General features: G+C 37.7%; 1 protein-coding gene across 5 annotated transcripts in view; it reads left to right on the top strand.

The window, feature by feature from the left end:
- GABBR2 (gamma-aminobutyric acid type B receptor subunit 2) overlaps positions 1-17,598 on the top strand; it is a 469,815-nt gene that overhangs the window by 180,829 nt on the left and 271,388 nt on the right. For all 5 annotated transcript variants that reach the window (XM_069004222.1, XM_069004224.1, XM_069004225.1 and 2 more), the window contains one exon: positions 11,065-11,235. In XM_069004222.1, the coding sequence (XP_068860323.1) occupies positions 11,065-11,235 (171 nt within the window). The remainder of the gene's footprint in view (positions 1-11,064; positions 11,236-17,598) is intronic.

Here is a 17,598-nt window from a genome sequence, read left to right on the forward strand (position 1 = left end):
AAATATTTAAAATTAAACTATATTCTCAAGCACTTCCCTGGCTCTGTGACAAAGATCGAGCACAAAGCTATTCCTTGCATGTGAAAAATTAAGGCTACATTGCCTTTGGTACTGCACATGGATATGGAGCGATTTAGTTCAGTTTCTATCTCACCTGGATGGATGTAAGTTATGGAAAATATTGTAAGAAGAGCAGGTGGATAAGGACTATTTTCAGGAGTAGATGGGATCGTAGTGAACAGTTTTATGGACTAAGTGACAAAAAAGATAATGAGGTCTAGAGAAAACGTTCAGCTTTCAGCCTGCAGGAACTGGGGCGATGGCAGCAACTGAGGAAAAATGGCTGAGAGATCTAATTGAAGTGTGCATAATCTTAAATGGTGTAGATAATGTTAATGCTTTGTACCCAGCATGCATTCAAAGACCAGGGGCAAGTACTGTACTTAAAATCAAATGCAGGCATAAAGAAACATTTATTAAGTTAACAGGAGCTGCTGAAGTGACCTGCAAGGCATAGGTATTGAGAAAAACACATTGAGGTTTCCTCGGGCACCAATTAGCTTATGTCCTGGAGCCATCAGCACTGGAAGGAAACATTCCTGGCTTCTTCCACTTCCCCAGTGACAACAGAGAGGGGATTTTTGTTTTGTAACTGTTCTTGAACCAAGACTTTTTGACATTTTTTATTTTATAAAAATAGATTATAATGCCTTATTAGATTTTTTTTACAACTTCTTACAGATTAAAAAACACAGAATGCAGCTTTAAGTTGACTGTTGCTAAAAGGTTTCGTACATGTAGATTCCTCTCCAGAGCATCATGTTAAAATCTGTGCTGACCACAGATAAAGAAAGTATGCATAAAATATGCACGATCTTGGTTATTTCTTAGAGGAGGATCAACAACACATTTGATATTTTAATGCCAAATATATTCTAATCATAATTGTGATTGACATTTCTGCTGAAGGTTTTTAGTGGCAGTGTAACCCAAGTTGCCCTTGTTGCTGGGCAAGCAGTATTTATTTTGCTGGCAACATCTGCTGGCAAAGAAAGTTCCCTGATTTTTTACCAGTTTTTTTTGCAACATCTCCCCTCCAGCAAGCCTTTGAATTCTGTAGCATAGCCCTTCTTTACCCACTATTAGAGAAGGTACCAAATGACTGATGTCAGACTACTCTGTAAGCATTTCTGGTAGGGTGTAACTGCAGCAAGCAGTGCTGAGATATCAGAAAAGTTACAGAGCTGAAAGAAAAGGCAAATTAGCCCGTGCTGAGTACAGATTTAGTGATGGGGTATTGCTCCCAGGACCTGATAAGTTATCTCTGAGATGTGAAGTTCCATCTAGAATAAACAGTGTCTTTGTGTATTACTACATTGCATAGTGAGTATGTCACCTGTTTTAGCATGAAAAAATCTGGGATTTCATGCTTAGGTTTGAAACCAGAGAATGAAGAAATACACAAATCATTCATTCAGAACTTTTTTAAAGATTTCAGTAAATCTTGAGCTAACATGATGTGCCTTATTTCTTAAGGTGTTGTATTCCAGTAAAATAAATAAAAGATGGAAAGAACTGAATTGGGACTGTATTGGAGTGTCCACTCCACAGAAGAACTGGGAAATTTTGATCTTAAACTCACCAATGATCCTGTTCCTGATTTCCAGTAGAGTGCAGGGTTCATATGCTCCCAAAAACAATATTGCACATCTAAGGTATCTTTATGCCTTATACTGGGGAGGTTTTTTTGCCTTCTTTTCATCATTTAGAGGTAGAAGAAAAAAGAATAAAACAGATATTTAAAGACCAAATGTAAACGGAACAGCTGTACTTTTAGCATGTGTTAGCTGGATGAAATCTGACAAACAAACAATACTAATAGAATGATAATAGTTTTGGGCAGCCAGCCAGGAACACACTGTTGTGAATAGGTCTGGAAAGAAGGTTTTTTTAAATGAATTATGGCAATATTGTCTATTTTATCAAAGGTGAAATATTTTATGAGGTTGTTGGTTTCCACTAGATTTTGAGGATAATTTGTTACAGACAAGAAGCAAGGAGATCGGGTACCAAGAGTATGAGTGTAGGAAACTTTCCTTGGTTTGGGATAAACGATAATGCTGTGACTGAAGGAGAACAGGGATTTGAAGCTGAATTCTGATAAAATCCAGGCCAGTAGCCAAATGCTAAGCAACTGAGTGTGACAGACAAAAATACACAGCCCTCTTTAGCAATGCAGTTCCATTTTTGAAAATGCTCAAAAGATTTTGTCTCTTATTCTGTTTGGAAATTGAAACAAAAATTTGCAGCAACTTCAGTAGATCTGATGTTTAATTTTAATGCTCTGTTCAACCTGTAGCAATAAGCATAACACGTGTTAGGTGCAAATTATTTGTGTTTAATATAGCTCTTAAAATAGTTTCTGGAGTGTGGAAAAAGGAATTAATGATTTTGTTAGACTCCGATAGACCTTTTCAAATGAACGGTCAGAAAAATTATGCAATGAAGAGAGGATGGCAATAGTTTATTTTCCATTAAAAGTGAAAAAATCAAGTTTAGCCTTATGCTAAATTTTTAATTTTGGGTGAGATCATCTGTTGGAGACAATTCTGCCTCACGTTCACCTAACTACCTTCTAAGTCTCTGTTAATTTTACTGGTTGCACTGTTAACCATTGAATTGGAGGACATTTTCCTTAACTCCATCATATACTTCCTCGACATGTCTCAGAAGTAAGGTTAATGTCGTAGGTTTGTGAGGCAGTATCTAATAGAACTTAAAATGGATCCCATTTCTTGGACATGAATTTGATATGTAACTATATTTTACTCTGAACACTAATAACTACTCTATTTTCTGTTCACCAGAAATGTTGTTCTAAGGATTCTTTTTAACTCATTTTTTTTCTATAAAGTTCGTAAATGTAGGCTCTTGCTGGTGTGATGATGCATGGAAGTTAATATTCTAGGCTGAGAGTCAGGTGAAGCAGTAATGCTAATGCCTATGTTGTTTTCTTCCTTTATTTTTTTTTTCAGCTACTGTTTATCCTTTCCATGACTTGAAGACAAATAACACCCATCAGCTGAGAATGAATTCATAGAATCATAGAATGGCTTGAGTTGGAAGGGACCTTAAAGATCATCTAGTTTCAAACCCCCCTGCCATGGGAAGGGACACCTTCTACTAGATCAGCTTGCTCCAAGCCTTATTCAACCTGGACTTGAACACTTCCAGGGCTGGGGCATCTACACTTTAGCTGGGCAACCTGTTCCAGTGCTTCACCATCCTCACAGTAAAAAAATTTCATCCTAATACCAAATCTCTTTCAATTTAAAGCCATTCCCCCTTGTCCTATCAATCCATGTCCTTGTACAAAGTCCCTCTCCATCTCTCTTGTAGTCCATTTTAGGTACTGAAAAGTGCTACGAGGTGTTTCCAGAGTCTTTTTTTCTCCAGGGTAAACAGCCCCAATCCTCTCACCCTTGTCTTCTTGGGAGAGATGCTCCAGCCCCCAATCATGTTTGTGGTCCTCCTCTGGACTCGCTCCAACAGGTCCACATCCTTCCTACATTGGGGGCCTCAGAGCCTCAATCACTATTCCTCATCCTAAACCACAGACTCTATGGGATTAAAAAAGTTTAACATCAGAAGACCAAACTTTATAGTCTGCTCTGACTTCTTGTATTCAGAAATCTATGGGTCCTACCATATTATGTTGTGAGTAGTTTGGGCTGCCCAAGAAGGAAACAGGACTGAATGCTCCTCTTCCATTAACCTGTAGGCACACATCTTTCAGCTGAAGTACTTCTCATATGGATTTTATCTAAACCCGTTTCTGTCCTCAAAAATATTTATTCGTTCAGTAGCCAGAATTGCTTCCTAAAATGTCTCTAGAGCAAAATGCAGCTGAACATCAATCTTATTGTGATTAGATTAATTCACTGGAATGCCATCAGCATTGAGGCAGGGGCCTTCCAACCTTGAGACCAGCTGGAAGTGCTTTTTCTGTAAACTCCCAGGTGCCAAAAGGCAGTCAGTGAAAGCAATTTCAGACACAGAATTAATGAAGGCAATGGTAGATGATATTGGGCAGCAGTGTTTGGCAAAACATCTGATTTCAAGAGGAACAGTAGTTTTAATCACATGGGTAATGTGTTACGGATGATGAAAGGGATGTTCATCCATGAGATCTATTCTTGTTCAGTGAGTTTAATACAATGTGTATCCATGTTCCCATTTGGATGAGGCATCTTGTCCATGTACCAGCTAGTGAGGCATCATAGGTGTTCTCCCAGACTTTTATTTTGTTCTTGCAGCTGTCATAATGAAAGCCCTTACTCAGTTATCAGACCATTTTTTAATTATGAGTTATATTTGTTATAACAACGAAGTTTGTCCAGTCCCATAAAATCCTCTGAATGATGGAGTCCCCAGAGCTTTCATTCAATTACTTAAGAGTATTGTATGACAGGTAAAAATGTAACTGATTTACCACTGCTGGAAAAGCATAATTTCTTGTTAATATTTTCTTCTTTAGTCAACGTATGTTATGTCTTCTTTATGTCAACTTATTACCTGTGCTATTTGGAGATGAGGATTAGGGCATAGCTAGGAGGGAAGACTGCCACTACAATTTCTAGGTCCAGTTCAGAACCTACTTTTTTGCTGTCTGTATCTAGACACTCATCACCAGCAGTTGTACAGGTAAATTGTCAAGAAATATTACCTTTGTTACTGTGTGTTGCTTTCACCTGCTTTGAAGAACTATGCAAGCAACTGTCAATGAAATTGCTGCACTTAGCTTCCTATGTTGACATATTTCCCAAATATATAGGTGCTTGTAGCTGTCTTTGCAATGTTACTTTCACATGCCTTTCCTCTAAGTCATCCATCAAAGCTGATTAGATGACACATTTTGTGCATTGAGGTGGGAAAAGGCAGTCTAATATATCCCTTTTCTTATTATACATACTATCACATATTTAAGGTTCTCCTTAATATTCTTGTAGAATAAATATATATTTTTTTTCTTATTTCAAGTACTGTTATGATATTAAAATTTATTCATAACTTCACTAGTGGCAAGATCAGGTTCAGTGGTAGTTTCTGCACACCTGGATAAGTTGGCTTGTATAGTAAGGTTACTGTGAATTAACATTTAACCTAAATATTTATATTTTATAATTACCATTCCATTTAAAATGCAGTTTGTTATGCTTCAATCTGTTCTCTGTCTCTGGGTTAAGAGTGTATTGTTTCACTTGTTCATCTAATGCTGTCTCAAGAGTTGCAGCAGGCAAATCTTTTAACTCTTCATTATTCATTAGTTTCCATTCTGGTCCTTTTGGCTCCTGGGACCGTCAAGCCATCACTTGCTTGCACTTGAGTATCATTATTGTTGGCACAGGGTTGTCAAAGCACTAGAGCTCCTGGCAAGGCACACAAAGGAGTGGTGTGTGTTGTCACAAGTACACATTGCTGCAAATTATCATCTTCCTGAGTTTTTTCCTTGTTATTTTCCTATGACCAGGTTCTGTGTGTGCAATCCTGTACCATTGTAAGAGTATTTTCTGTGGAGCTTTCTGATGTTCTGCCCCTTTTTTGGAAAGAATTATTTGCATTTTCCTTTTTTTTGCAGAAAATATTGCTTCCTATCTAAGCATACATGACATGCAATCTTTAGTTATGATGATAAATGTTAGCACCAATCAGTTGAATCAGCAGTTTATATCTTGTTTAGCAATGCTGATTTATCAGCGTAATTTAGCTTTCTAGAAAAGGTGCAGGAAGTAAATATAAATATATAAAACCCTCTCCATCGGGACTAGTTTTGCAGCAAGAGGGGCACATTTAAATTTCTAGCAGTCATTAATAAAATACTTGTACAAGCCTAGTGCAGAAACCTAGGAAAACTAAGTTAATCTCTCTGGTGCTCAATAAGCTGATTTCCCCCATTTGCAAACAAGAATCAAATCTCTTAGCAGATGACATTTTATTCAAGGGAGGTTACCCTGTTACCTGAAAGCGCTTTTTTTCCTTTTTTTTCCCCCCTCCATTGTATCATACTCCATGAACACAGTGTGTAGAAATTAAGCTCCAAATAGCCACTTCCTTTCCCCCCACCCGCTTTGGCAGGAGAGGGACAGAGACCATGGGTTGAGATAACAATTTGCTGAAAGCAAACAAAAGTGACTAAGTAATGCCCAGTAACAGCAGCAATATCAGTAACAAAAGTATACAAGAAGAGAGGATACTTAACACACAAAAAGGTGTTCAGCGCCTCAATGTAGTTCTGCTGGCTGCCGGGAAAAGACACGGCCACTCCCACACACCTCTATGTGGTTCACCCAGGCAAAGACAGGATGGCAGGTGCTCCCCATCCCTGAGCCAGAAACAGAAAAACAATGCACAACCCCCGAAAGCTAGATTGTCCACGTCGAGCCACACTTCTGCTTCAGGTGCTGGACTTGATTCCACACAGCTGCTGCTGGCACTGGCATCGCCGTTTTTGACTGCTCCACCCAGTTCCGCTAGGGTCCCTTCGCCTTGGGTCAGACTCAGCTGGGGTCTACACATTTGGACCTACATACCTTTGCTAAGGGTTTCTGTTACTTTAGCTGATATGGTTTGTTTCAATAAATGTGACTCCTAACCAGACCCGTTGTGTTAGATGAGAATGACTGTTTACCCAGGAGCAGTTCCGCACTTTTATTTTTCCCAGACTTCTGTACCCTACTACAGTGAAAAATATTAGACATAAATGCTTCCTAGAGATAATAAAACAACTGAATAGCAGAAGCTTACTTTTCATTACTGATGGCTTCCTTTCTCTCTGAAGTACATGGGACAACAGTGTAGCTTCATTCAGCCTTCCAGCTTCCAACTTCTGGACTCATATATGGGATAGATACACTCTGTACATGGTGTTGTTTCCTTCCCTAATTTTGTTTCAGCTTTCTAATTATATCCATACTTTCTTACATAACTCTCAGTCTTTCCCATTGATTTCATTAGTGCTGCATCCCATTTTCTTAAATGGATAGTAGAGCTTACCCTCTTATCACTCCTGTACTGAATTTCTTTAAGGGAATGCACCATTACTTCCTTAAACAGAAGCACTTGAAAGCACTTCAGACTGATGTTTCTTGTTTAATCTATCACACCTCTTTTAAACTTAATGTGGCATTATGAAGATACCTTTTACTCCCCTTCTGCAGAACTGTTCCTTTCAACACTTTGAACTTTCTTTTTCTTTCATCTCACTATTGTGTTGATGACAAAATTTCCGTGAAAATGTGTGGATTTTCAACTAAATTAATGTTTTCAAAAAATATCATCTTTCTTGGAAAAATTTGATTCATCGACACATACGCCTGACCCCAAAACTTCCTTAATGAAATCCTTCTGTATGTTTCAGTTTTTCAGGTTCTCATTTTGTACTATAGTTAATAGTTTATAGTTCGTGAATGGTAAATATAATCTTATTTTCTATTTCGAAGTTTTATATAGTTTCATTTCAGAAATTCCCATCTGAGTCATAGCTAATGTTTCCCTACATACACTCATTTTAAGTTCAGATCCAGTTTCTCACAAATTGGAAGCAGATATTCTAAAGATATTCTAAAGAAAGATTTGTCAGAGATAATCTAGGTCATAGCTGCAGGTTTTTCTGACAGTATTCAAACAGATATATATAGATAATATATATATGAGTCGTTTTTTTTCTCTAGATCTACACACACATATGCACAGAGCCTGTTTATGCACGCGCACACACAAACACCACACACACTATGATGATGTATCACCTGGTAGCTGTCCACTGCCTTCTGTTTTATAGCAACTTGAAAAAAACTTTTTTTTTTTCCTTTCATTCATCCTTTCTTGAAGTTTGGCTTTTGGCCATCACCTTTTAGCAGTTATATAAAATAATTTTCTGTGAAAGAATGACATCATACATCCCACAGGCATTTATTGCTGAGTTATAATCCTGCATATAACCATTTATCTCTCACTCTTCCTAAACGTGGAGAGGCAAGTATAAACACCTGTAAAAAAATTCAGCAGTGCATGAATATGTATACATTGAAAATGCAATGATGTGAAAAATCCAACTTTTGTGTTTTGCAAAGAATTATATGAGCAATATGATTGCCATTCATCCAGACTTTTGGCTAAATAACTGAAAGTTATAAAAACTCTAACAAAAAGTAGAATGGCTTTCAATCCTGTAGAATGAAGTGAAGATTATGAAAAGTTTGCCTTTCAGTATGCAAGTTTCAAATCAGCCATGAGTAAAAAAGACCTAAAATACAGAGAATTAATGTTCAGTTGACAAGAGCTGTACCCTCTAAATGCATATGTGGGTGGACTGTGTTGTGATCTTATTTGCTTTATCAAATTAAATGAAGATTTTGTTCTGAGTATTTTCCTGATGTTTCCGTATAGCTGTGCTATCTCACATACTTTTCCAGTAAGTCTACCTTATGTCAGTTCATTTCTTAACATGATCTTTTTATTACCACTTTTTAAAACATAATGAGGTTTTTTTCCATTTTTCTTCCTTGTCCCTCTCAAAGCAGAATATTGAGTGCTGGTGACTTTTGGGTTAAGTTCATTCCATGTCCCACACTTTTACAGAGACGATTTTATGAAAAGTTAAATATTTTCAATGATTTAACATTTTCAGGATATTTTTCCATCTCTTATGAGTGTCTTATTAAATGTCAAAGTGATGCAGAATGAGACCAACCATGATATATGTGATGCTTGAATTAAAGACCTCTGAATATATCCTACAATCTGAGAATTGTTTGAGCATGAAGTTTTCCAGATTTTTATTTTAATAAAAACCTTAATTTAAAAAGGAAATGAAGAGGACTGTTCTTTTGCAATTCAGGTGTCATTAGTTTTACACATAAACCTGTATTCATCTCATCTCACCTCACATGGCTGAGAAATCTGTTATGAGACTTCATCTTTCTGGAAGCAATGAAGAGAGGTAAGGTTTTGCTTCCTTGGTTCCAAGGAAATTTGAGCAGTTAGGATACTAACTCAGGCCCTTTAAGTCACTAAAAAATCACAAAGGATGGTTTTGAATTGTTTTGCTTATATCACAGATCTTCATCCTAAAGCCAGATCACACACGTAGAGATGATTCTCATTACTATGGAGCTTTGCACTACTGATCAGAAAAATTTACCATTCAATCTATGAACCTGAACTAGGTGAACCTTGCTGATGTTTTCTGCCACTACTGTTACTTCAGTGTTGCTCTTCTCTTCTTTTTCTGAAGGATCAATCGAATTACGTTTGATCCAAAACCATGATAATTTGAAAATCAAGTCCTTTGAAGTCAGCGGGCTGCAAGCAGCCGCGCTGCCGAGAGGTATTCCTCTTCATGTTGGATTTCTAACATCAAGTGTTCTCGCTTTTTCAGTCAGAAGTACAGGTCCTTATTTCCACCTTCATTGTGCAGTGAATGCATGATGTTCAGCACTACCAGGCTAAACAGAAAAGCTGAATAGGTCTACTTGGCAGACGTTCATTCTTCTTTCCTTATGGGAATGGTTTTGGAAAATCAAGATGACAATAAATCATAACACCTCATATTGCGCTTTTTAAATGAAATTTATTAAAAGATCAGTTGCTATATTAAAAATGTTTAACCTTGGAATTACATGACAGTTACACTATTCACTATCTCCTGACCAGTGAGATTCTATTTTGAAAGGTATACTGTAAACTGTCCAAGTTATGTACACTTTAAGTTGTTTAGATTTCTTTTGGTTAGGAAAACAAACTATATTCAGGCCATTATAGCAATGCAGTATATTCTTTGTGAGTCTAAAATCAGGCAGAGAATAAGTCCTGTCTCTGATAGGCTAAACCTAGATTTTTATAAGCATGAAGAAAAGATTTGAACTGTTTTTTTCAGATTTTCAAGATTGAACTTGTCTATTCTGAATTTCAAAAAAGCTTATCTAACCCAAATATATTGATTGCTTGGTTTAAAAAGTGCAAACTTAAAGCTATGTTTGGTCTATACTTATATAGTCTTGAATTTACATACATTTTTTTACTCTCTATTGAGTTTGAAAGACTTTAAACAACTGTTTTAGGGAGCTTATTTTTTTTCAGTCAAACCTATTTGCATCAAAACAGTACTTTAAGGAACCCCTCAATCAAAATTCCTGGCTGAAAAAATGCTTGAGAAGCACATTCGTAGCAGCCTAAAAAGAACTGGAGGGAATGACCAGAAGTATCTTTGGAGTAGAAGTGTTTTCAAAAAGTGAATGTGCAGGCATTCTCTTCAAAACACTGTCTGAAAAACATTCACAAAAATAGGCCACTTTTAACTCGAGCAGAAGAATTCAATGAAGTTTTCTGTTTGTTTTTGCATGTTTTAAAAGGTTTCCTTTTTCTTTTGTTATAAGCATTCTCAAACCGTGAACAAATTCCAGTGTTTTAGCCATTGAATCCTCTTTTATGAAAGAAACCACAGGGGGCTGCTTCAGTGCAGGAAGCTGGGACCCAAGTAAACTTCTGAGTTGCAGCCTTGGCTAACATAATGATTTTCTCTTTTTCTGTTACCTGGAGCTGTTTTATTACCTGAAGATAGGAAGAAGTACTACTAGAGGTTCACCCAGCAATTTAAGATACATAAGACTTTGAGAATGTAATATTCTCTTGGAGGTATTCTCAACTTTTATGAAGAGAAACTGATGGGGAATTCATCAAAGAGATTTACTCCCTTAGGCCTTATTGCTCAGTGCTATGTGTAAGATGCATGATTTTAAACAGAGGATTTTACATCACTGACTTTTAAGATTCCCTGGTTTAATTTTGCAGCAGGTGGTTTATAGAGCTAAAATATTTCAAAAATCTCTTTAAAAGTAAATGGTACTGGTAGGACTTTCAAGTTGTATGGTGATGAAACTTCTCTACATGACAGCAATGCACAGATTCTCAGTGTCTTGTTGCACTGAGAAAAGCAAAGTATTTTTACTGACATATAGATGACTTATGGTGACTTTCATTTTTTTGTTCTTTGATATTTTACAGCTCTCATTTGCAGCAACAACTCCAGAGTTGGCTGATAAGAAAAAATATCCTTATTTCTTCCGGACAGTGCCATCTGATAATGCAGTGAATCCAGCAATTTTGAAGTTACTCAAACATTATCATTGGAAGAGAGTAGGAACTTTAACCCAGGATGTACAAAGGTTCTCTGAGGTAAGATTTGCATAATTTCTACTACACACAGAGAGATACTAATATCAGACTTCCAAGGAGCTAGTTCCTTTATAGCATTAAGGAAATAGCAATTAAGGAAAAAGAAACTGTCCCACTGTTTCAGTCCTATTTGGCTTTCTCTTAATAGGTCACATTTACTGTACTGAGTAAACTGAATTCCCTTCTGGGGTTTATTTGAGTGTCTGTGATGAAAGCTACCCATGCTTTCACATGCCTGTTTTTATACCAAAGGTCATTGCACCCAAGTGCAAAGGTTCCTTCATACTCTGATTTGCAAAAGCTTATGTTTTTGAGGGAGGCTTGTATCCTTACTCTGGTTCACTTAAAAGGGAGAATAAATCCAATTTCTTCATGTTCCTTTTGTACTCTGATTTATTTATAAGCATCAATCTGAACACTGAGGAACAAAATCCGTTAAGTCTATGGCTGAAGATATTGGAGGAGCTTACTGAGCCAAAAATGTCTGAAGCCCCCAGAACTAACAAGATCACATATCATGCGTCCCACAGATCAAGTTTCACCCTGAGCAACATTTTGGTCATAGAAATTACAATAAAGTATGGACTAAGTGCCTTTAAGCATGGTTTTAACAATAGAGTAAAAGAAAACATCTTACATGTAATGAGTCAGAGCAAGACAAGGAAAAGAGTTGGCCCATTAATTATCAGAGAGGTAAAACTAAGAGAGGAGTGCCTGGTTGTTTGGTTGTTGAGAGTTTTTTTTCTTCCTCAGCATTGGTTTTAAAACAGGCTGACTGTGCTCTGAAGACTAGCATAATTAAAACAAGGGAAGAGGGATAAGAACAGGTTAGAGTCATCTTAGATGAGTCAGGTATTTTCAGATTGTCTGGCACAATTAATTCACTGTGGAATACTTAAGAAATCTTAGACTCTTCCCTTATGAGCTTTGAGAATTAAAGGATAGAAAGTAAATGAATTGTGGGGGGAGGGAAGAAACCTTTGTGTCTGTCTTTCCAGAAAACACACAAAGGCCCAGGGAATTATAGGCCAGTCAGGCTAAATTTGATTCCTGGAAAGACACTTGAGCAGATAATCTGTTTAGAATCAGACAGGAGATAAAAAGATGCTAAACAATAGTGAAATTGGATTTTTCAAGAATAAATCATGTAAAGCAATCTGATTTCCCTCTATGACAAAGTAATAGGTCTCAAGGAGGTGTGATAGGTGATTTGTGATATTTTATGACTTATAAAACGTTAAAAGTGCTCCTAGAGAAAAGTAGGAAAACTTAATATTGGTGAAGATACTGTAAAAGCACTCTAGTCTCTAACCAATATTCCTGCCACAAAAGTTAATTGACATCAGGTCAGTTGAATAATTGTTTTCAAAACAAATGCTGAAGCAAAAAGTCACCAAAAAAGCTCGGTATGCTTTACCCTTCTCTATCTTGGAAATAATTTCAGTGAGTAGTTATCAGTGGTATACTGTCAAACAAGAAGGATAAGATTCTGTCAAGTGGTATACTCTAGAAAGAGATAAGATTTTCTCTAGATAGTATGATAGACAAAATGTTTATTAAATTGCAGTTTATACCTACTTGGGAAAAGCTGCAAGTACTTTGCAGAGGACAGGATTAAGTTTCAGAATGATATTGATATTGGTTTAACTCCAGCTGGCAGCCTTGTGCCACACAGCTGCTTGGCCACTCCTCCATGAGCAGGTTTGGGGAGAGAATCAGAAGGGTAAAAGCCAGAAAACACAGGGGTTGAGATAAAAACAGGCTCATAGGGAAAGCAAAAGCCATGTGCACAAGCAAAGCAAAATAAGGAACTAGTTCATTTCTTCCAGGCAGGCAGGTGTTCAGCCATCTCCAGGAGAGCAGGGCCACATCACACATAGCAGCTACTTGGGAAGACACTGCAAACATTCCCCCCCTGCCCCTTCTTCCCCCATTTATATACTGAACATGATGTTATATGCTCTGGAATATCCCTTTGGTCATGGGGGCCTGTTCCAGCTGCGTCTCCTTCCAGCCTCCCATGCCTAGCCCCTTGCCAGCAATGAAGTATGAAAAGCAGAAAAGACCTTTGCTCTATGCAAGCTCTACTCAGGAATAACAAAACCTCTATATTATCAACCCTGTGTTCAGCAAAAATCCAAATCACAGCCCCGTGCTAGACCCAGTGAACAAAACTAACTCTACCCCAGCCAAAACCAGCATGTTTCTAAAGGTTTTAATAGCAACAATATTTAAGTAAAAAAATGCAGAATGGCCACATAGGCAGCAGATCTCAGATCTCCAGAGAAACATATGGAAAGCGCAACAATGGACCACAAACTGAGTAATGGGCAAGATGTTTAAACTGCTGAACTTATTGTAAAAAGTAGAAAGGAAGCAAAGAGCTGTTGTTGCATGACCCTGATGTAATGCAATATTGACCCTTAAGACACACAGAGTAAACTGAAAATCTACTTAGTGTTCATTAGACGGAAGTTGGAAGATCAGTCCTAGTATCATCTTCAAGAAGGAAGTAGATCAGAGAAGTCTGTAAAAAGCATTGGGTCACCTGGAAACATATTTAATGAGAAAGACCAGAAGTGAAAAAAAGTCCAATAGAAAGGGTAGACTGTTAAACTTTTGTTGTGCGGGGTTTCTCAGGATAACACTAAACAAACACAGCATAGAGATTCTTGGTCTTCCTTTGGGACAGCAGGAGGGACTTCCTGTCTGTCAGGGTCACTTAAGAAGTTCTAAAACAGCACTTTCAAGGGTTTGCAAGAGTGCTGCACTTGAGTTCAAAGTCTCTGCATTTCTCTTGAAAGGTGAGCAACAACCTTCTCTGTCTGCAAACTCAATTTACTGTGATTCATTACAGCTTTCAAGCAATGCAAGATTCAGTCAAGGTTTCCTTGAATTGCAGTGATTTTTATACTGCATGTTGAGTCCTGTGTCTTCAAAATGATTAGAGCTCAATCCTTCCTTTTTCAACTCCATGTAGAGTTTCTCCCTTCCCTGTGCAGACCGTGAAAGCACATGAAAAACTGCAGGAACTAATTAATTTGCTGTCTGGGAGCAGTGAGGGATGGGAGCCACCAGCAGTAGAGCAGGAGAGCATGCAACAGCGGGGCAAAACCTAGTCCTGCTGCAAGAGAGGAGGGCAGACCCAGGGATCGAGGCCAGGATCAGCCAAGTGTGCAGATCATCAGGCAAGTAAGTCCATGGCAATGAAGCAGGTCCAAGGCCAAGCTGGCAAATCAGTCCACAATCCAGGGTCAGGTCTAGTGACTGCTGGACAGGTGGTCTATGGCAGGCACTGAAGACACAGGACTAAAGGCTAGGTGGAGGCCCCAGAGGAAAGACCATCAAGGCCTCTTAGTGACACTCAGGTGCTGGTATAAGTCTATACATCAACTGAAATTATAATTTTCCCTCTATAGGAGCATCAGGCAAAACTATTCTTCTGACATTTTTTTGAAAGTGACAGAACAGTTGAATAGCATCTAAAACTTCTCTATCTGTTGTAAAATGCCACTGAGCTTGGGATGTGAATGGTCTTATCTATAATGAAAATACATTACAAGCCATTAGATCAGAAGTAACTGAATGTAATCTCTTACTCTCATGCAAAATAAAATAAGCAGAAATAAATTAATGGGATCTTTAGAGAAGCCTATATGATAACTGAGGTGGTTTTACTCTTAGCAGCAAGACAGGGCAGTTGTCTCATTTTTCCATCTCCCAAAAAGACTGCAACAGTTTGACTGATCTCTTTCTCTTTTTTCAATCTAGAACAGTTTGGATATCTATCTAAATTTCCTCCAGTGGTCCTTCCACCTAAACACACGGGGGGATAGATGCTCCTTCTTGTTCTTGCATAGCAACTTGATACCCATGTAGTTTAGTCCACAGGAACCCTGATTGCATCTCTTTACCTGCCATCTAACTTCAGGGGTTTTTGGGCTGATGACTTGTTTTTCTTAGCTAGATCACTGTCTCCAGTCCCTCTGCAATTTGTACCTTATCTTATTTCATGAATAATTAAAGCTCACCTAACTTGCCTGCAAGTTAGCTGCCCCTCAAAGTCATCAAGCTGTCTTTTTGGTTTGCTTTGCCTTGTAATTAGACAGTTGTCTCAATTGCTTAGCTTATGAGTCTTACTCCAATTTATCTCTGATGGCCAAGATCACAGAGGATCTCTTGCTTCTATTTCAGCTGTTTCTTTTAGGAATCCTTTCTGCCGAGACTTTGGGTTATCACCATTTCCTTTTCCTTGATGAAAAAAAATCTTCTCTTTCTTATTAAAAAATATTATATCTTCCTTATTCTCCAGGTCATGTAGAGAGACAAAGGGTAGGTAGAGAGAATGGAGAACTTTACACTAATGTGCTTTCAGTTCTTAAAGAACATGGGCAATATCTATTCATCTTATACTGCTAGTGTGGCTTGAGGCTCCCTTTCTTGCCATTACTTGGATTCAAGGAATATGACTTTTCAAGTGACCTGTATTCTATGGCTGCCAATAGTTCAGCTCACTTTTAGCATCCTTTGTGAATAATTCGTCTGTTTGTACAACCATAAATATCGTTTCTACTGGGTTAATGTTTAAACTGTGTAAGTTGATATAAGAATAATGTACACACTTCCTCAGTTCTGTTACTTAACAAGGACAAGTTCATACCTACTGTGCTTCTGTGTCCTAGATTTTATGGATTGCTGCCCTGTTTTCATCCGCTGGGAGAAGATTCTGTTTCAAAAGTTAATTCTGGGGCAAAGATTTATAAATGAGGTTACAAAATACTTTTGGGATATTCAGCTCAAAGTATTTGCTGTGGTATGTAACTATAGGGTAATTTAGGTTGGAAGAGAGCTCGGAGGTCTCTCATCCAGCCTGCTGCTCAAAGCTGGGCTAGTTTTAGTGTTTATCAAGCCTGAAGAGTTATAGCTGTTTGTCCTGGTTCCAGGAAGGACAGGGTTAATTTTTGCAGTATCCAGGAAGGGGCATGGCCAGGATGCAGAAGTTTTTCTATGCCACCTCACCTCATTGCTGAGAGTTGGGGGAAGGGAATCTCTTCAAGGGAGAAGGGGTCCCTTCCAGCTCAGCACAGTGTGATGGAGGGAGCAGTCAGGAATTGTTTCCATGAGAATTGTTCACCTCTTTCTTGTACCCTCTGTCATTAGTATTGCTGCTGTCACAGTTCATTCTCTTGTCTCATTGCTGTTTTCAGTAAATTGTTCTTATCTCATTCTATGATCTTCACCTTTTTGTGTCTTTGACTCCCCTCCATCCCACCGCAGGGGAGGGGGAAGAGGGTGTTAGCAAGAGGCTCATGGTTTCACTGGAAACACTAAATTGGAGAATAACATTCCTAAACCACAACACTGTTTTCAGCACACAGTTTTCAGAAAAGGCCTGGATGTGTCGTTTCTGATTCACAGATCAGCTTTCAGTTGATTGAAGATTATGCAGTGGTTGGTGCCTCAAATTTTACTGCTGCCTGGCACTACCTGTTTGGGATTGTATTTTGAATTAGGCAAACCAAGCAATATTCCTGTGGTTTGTTGTTTACTATATTTCATGCTTCAGTGGGAAGAGTCATGAGAATGAAGTTATACTTAACTATCAGTAAGTCAAAGCTTTTGGAAGCCACCAGTATTGAAGAAGATGTAAAGGCTACAGAATATGACTGGAAAACAGAGAAAAGTATAATCATGTATTGGTTTTCAGATAATGCTTTATTTGCATATGAGTAATCCTAGTTTACCTTTCTTCCATATTCTTCTGTTATTTCCTGCATATTTTTAATTTTATTTATAAACATTTTTATTCATAGTATGTTTCAAACTGGAAGTTGGCATTTGATTGCACTGGCACATTAAGAGGGCTTCCTTGTTTTATGATAGGGCACTTCCTGTAGAGTGGCTTCAGTTACTTCTTTTTACAATCATCTCATGTTGAAATTCAGTGAAACTGCATTTTAACTTTACATTTGATAGCATATTCATGATATTTCTGGACTTTTAAAAATATATATATTTTCCTCCCACTGAATACCTTGTCTGGGATTGTTTTTAAAATAAGGTGAATTCTGTTCATCTCAAGTGAATCTTTTGTTTTTCCCTACTTCTTACTAGTCATCTTTTTATGTGATTTCTCTGCTTCTTCATGGAAATATTGAGAACTCTTAATGTAATTTTATCAGTGTAGGTGGCATTTCAAAAAGGCAGAAGAAACGAGAAGTGTGTAGTAAGCTAATGAAATAGATTAACAATATCAAGACAAAATATTCTCTCTTGTGACTGTCACCATCTTCATTGATTTCAATAACCTAAAAATATGTTGGTGATAAAACCTTAAGAGAAACAAACCTTGCAAGTGGACAA

The sequence above is a fragment of the Aphelocoma coerulescens genome, chromosome 2, assembly GCF_041296385.1.
Source record: "Aphelocoma coerulescens isolate FSJ_1873_10779 chromosome 2, UR_Acoe_1.0, whole genome shotgun sequence".
Lineage (NCBI taxonomy): Eukaryota > Metazoa > Chordata > Aves > Passeriformes > Corvidae > Aphelocoma > Aphelocoma coerulescens.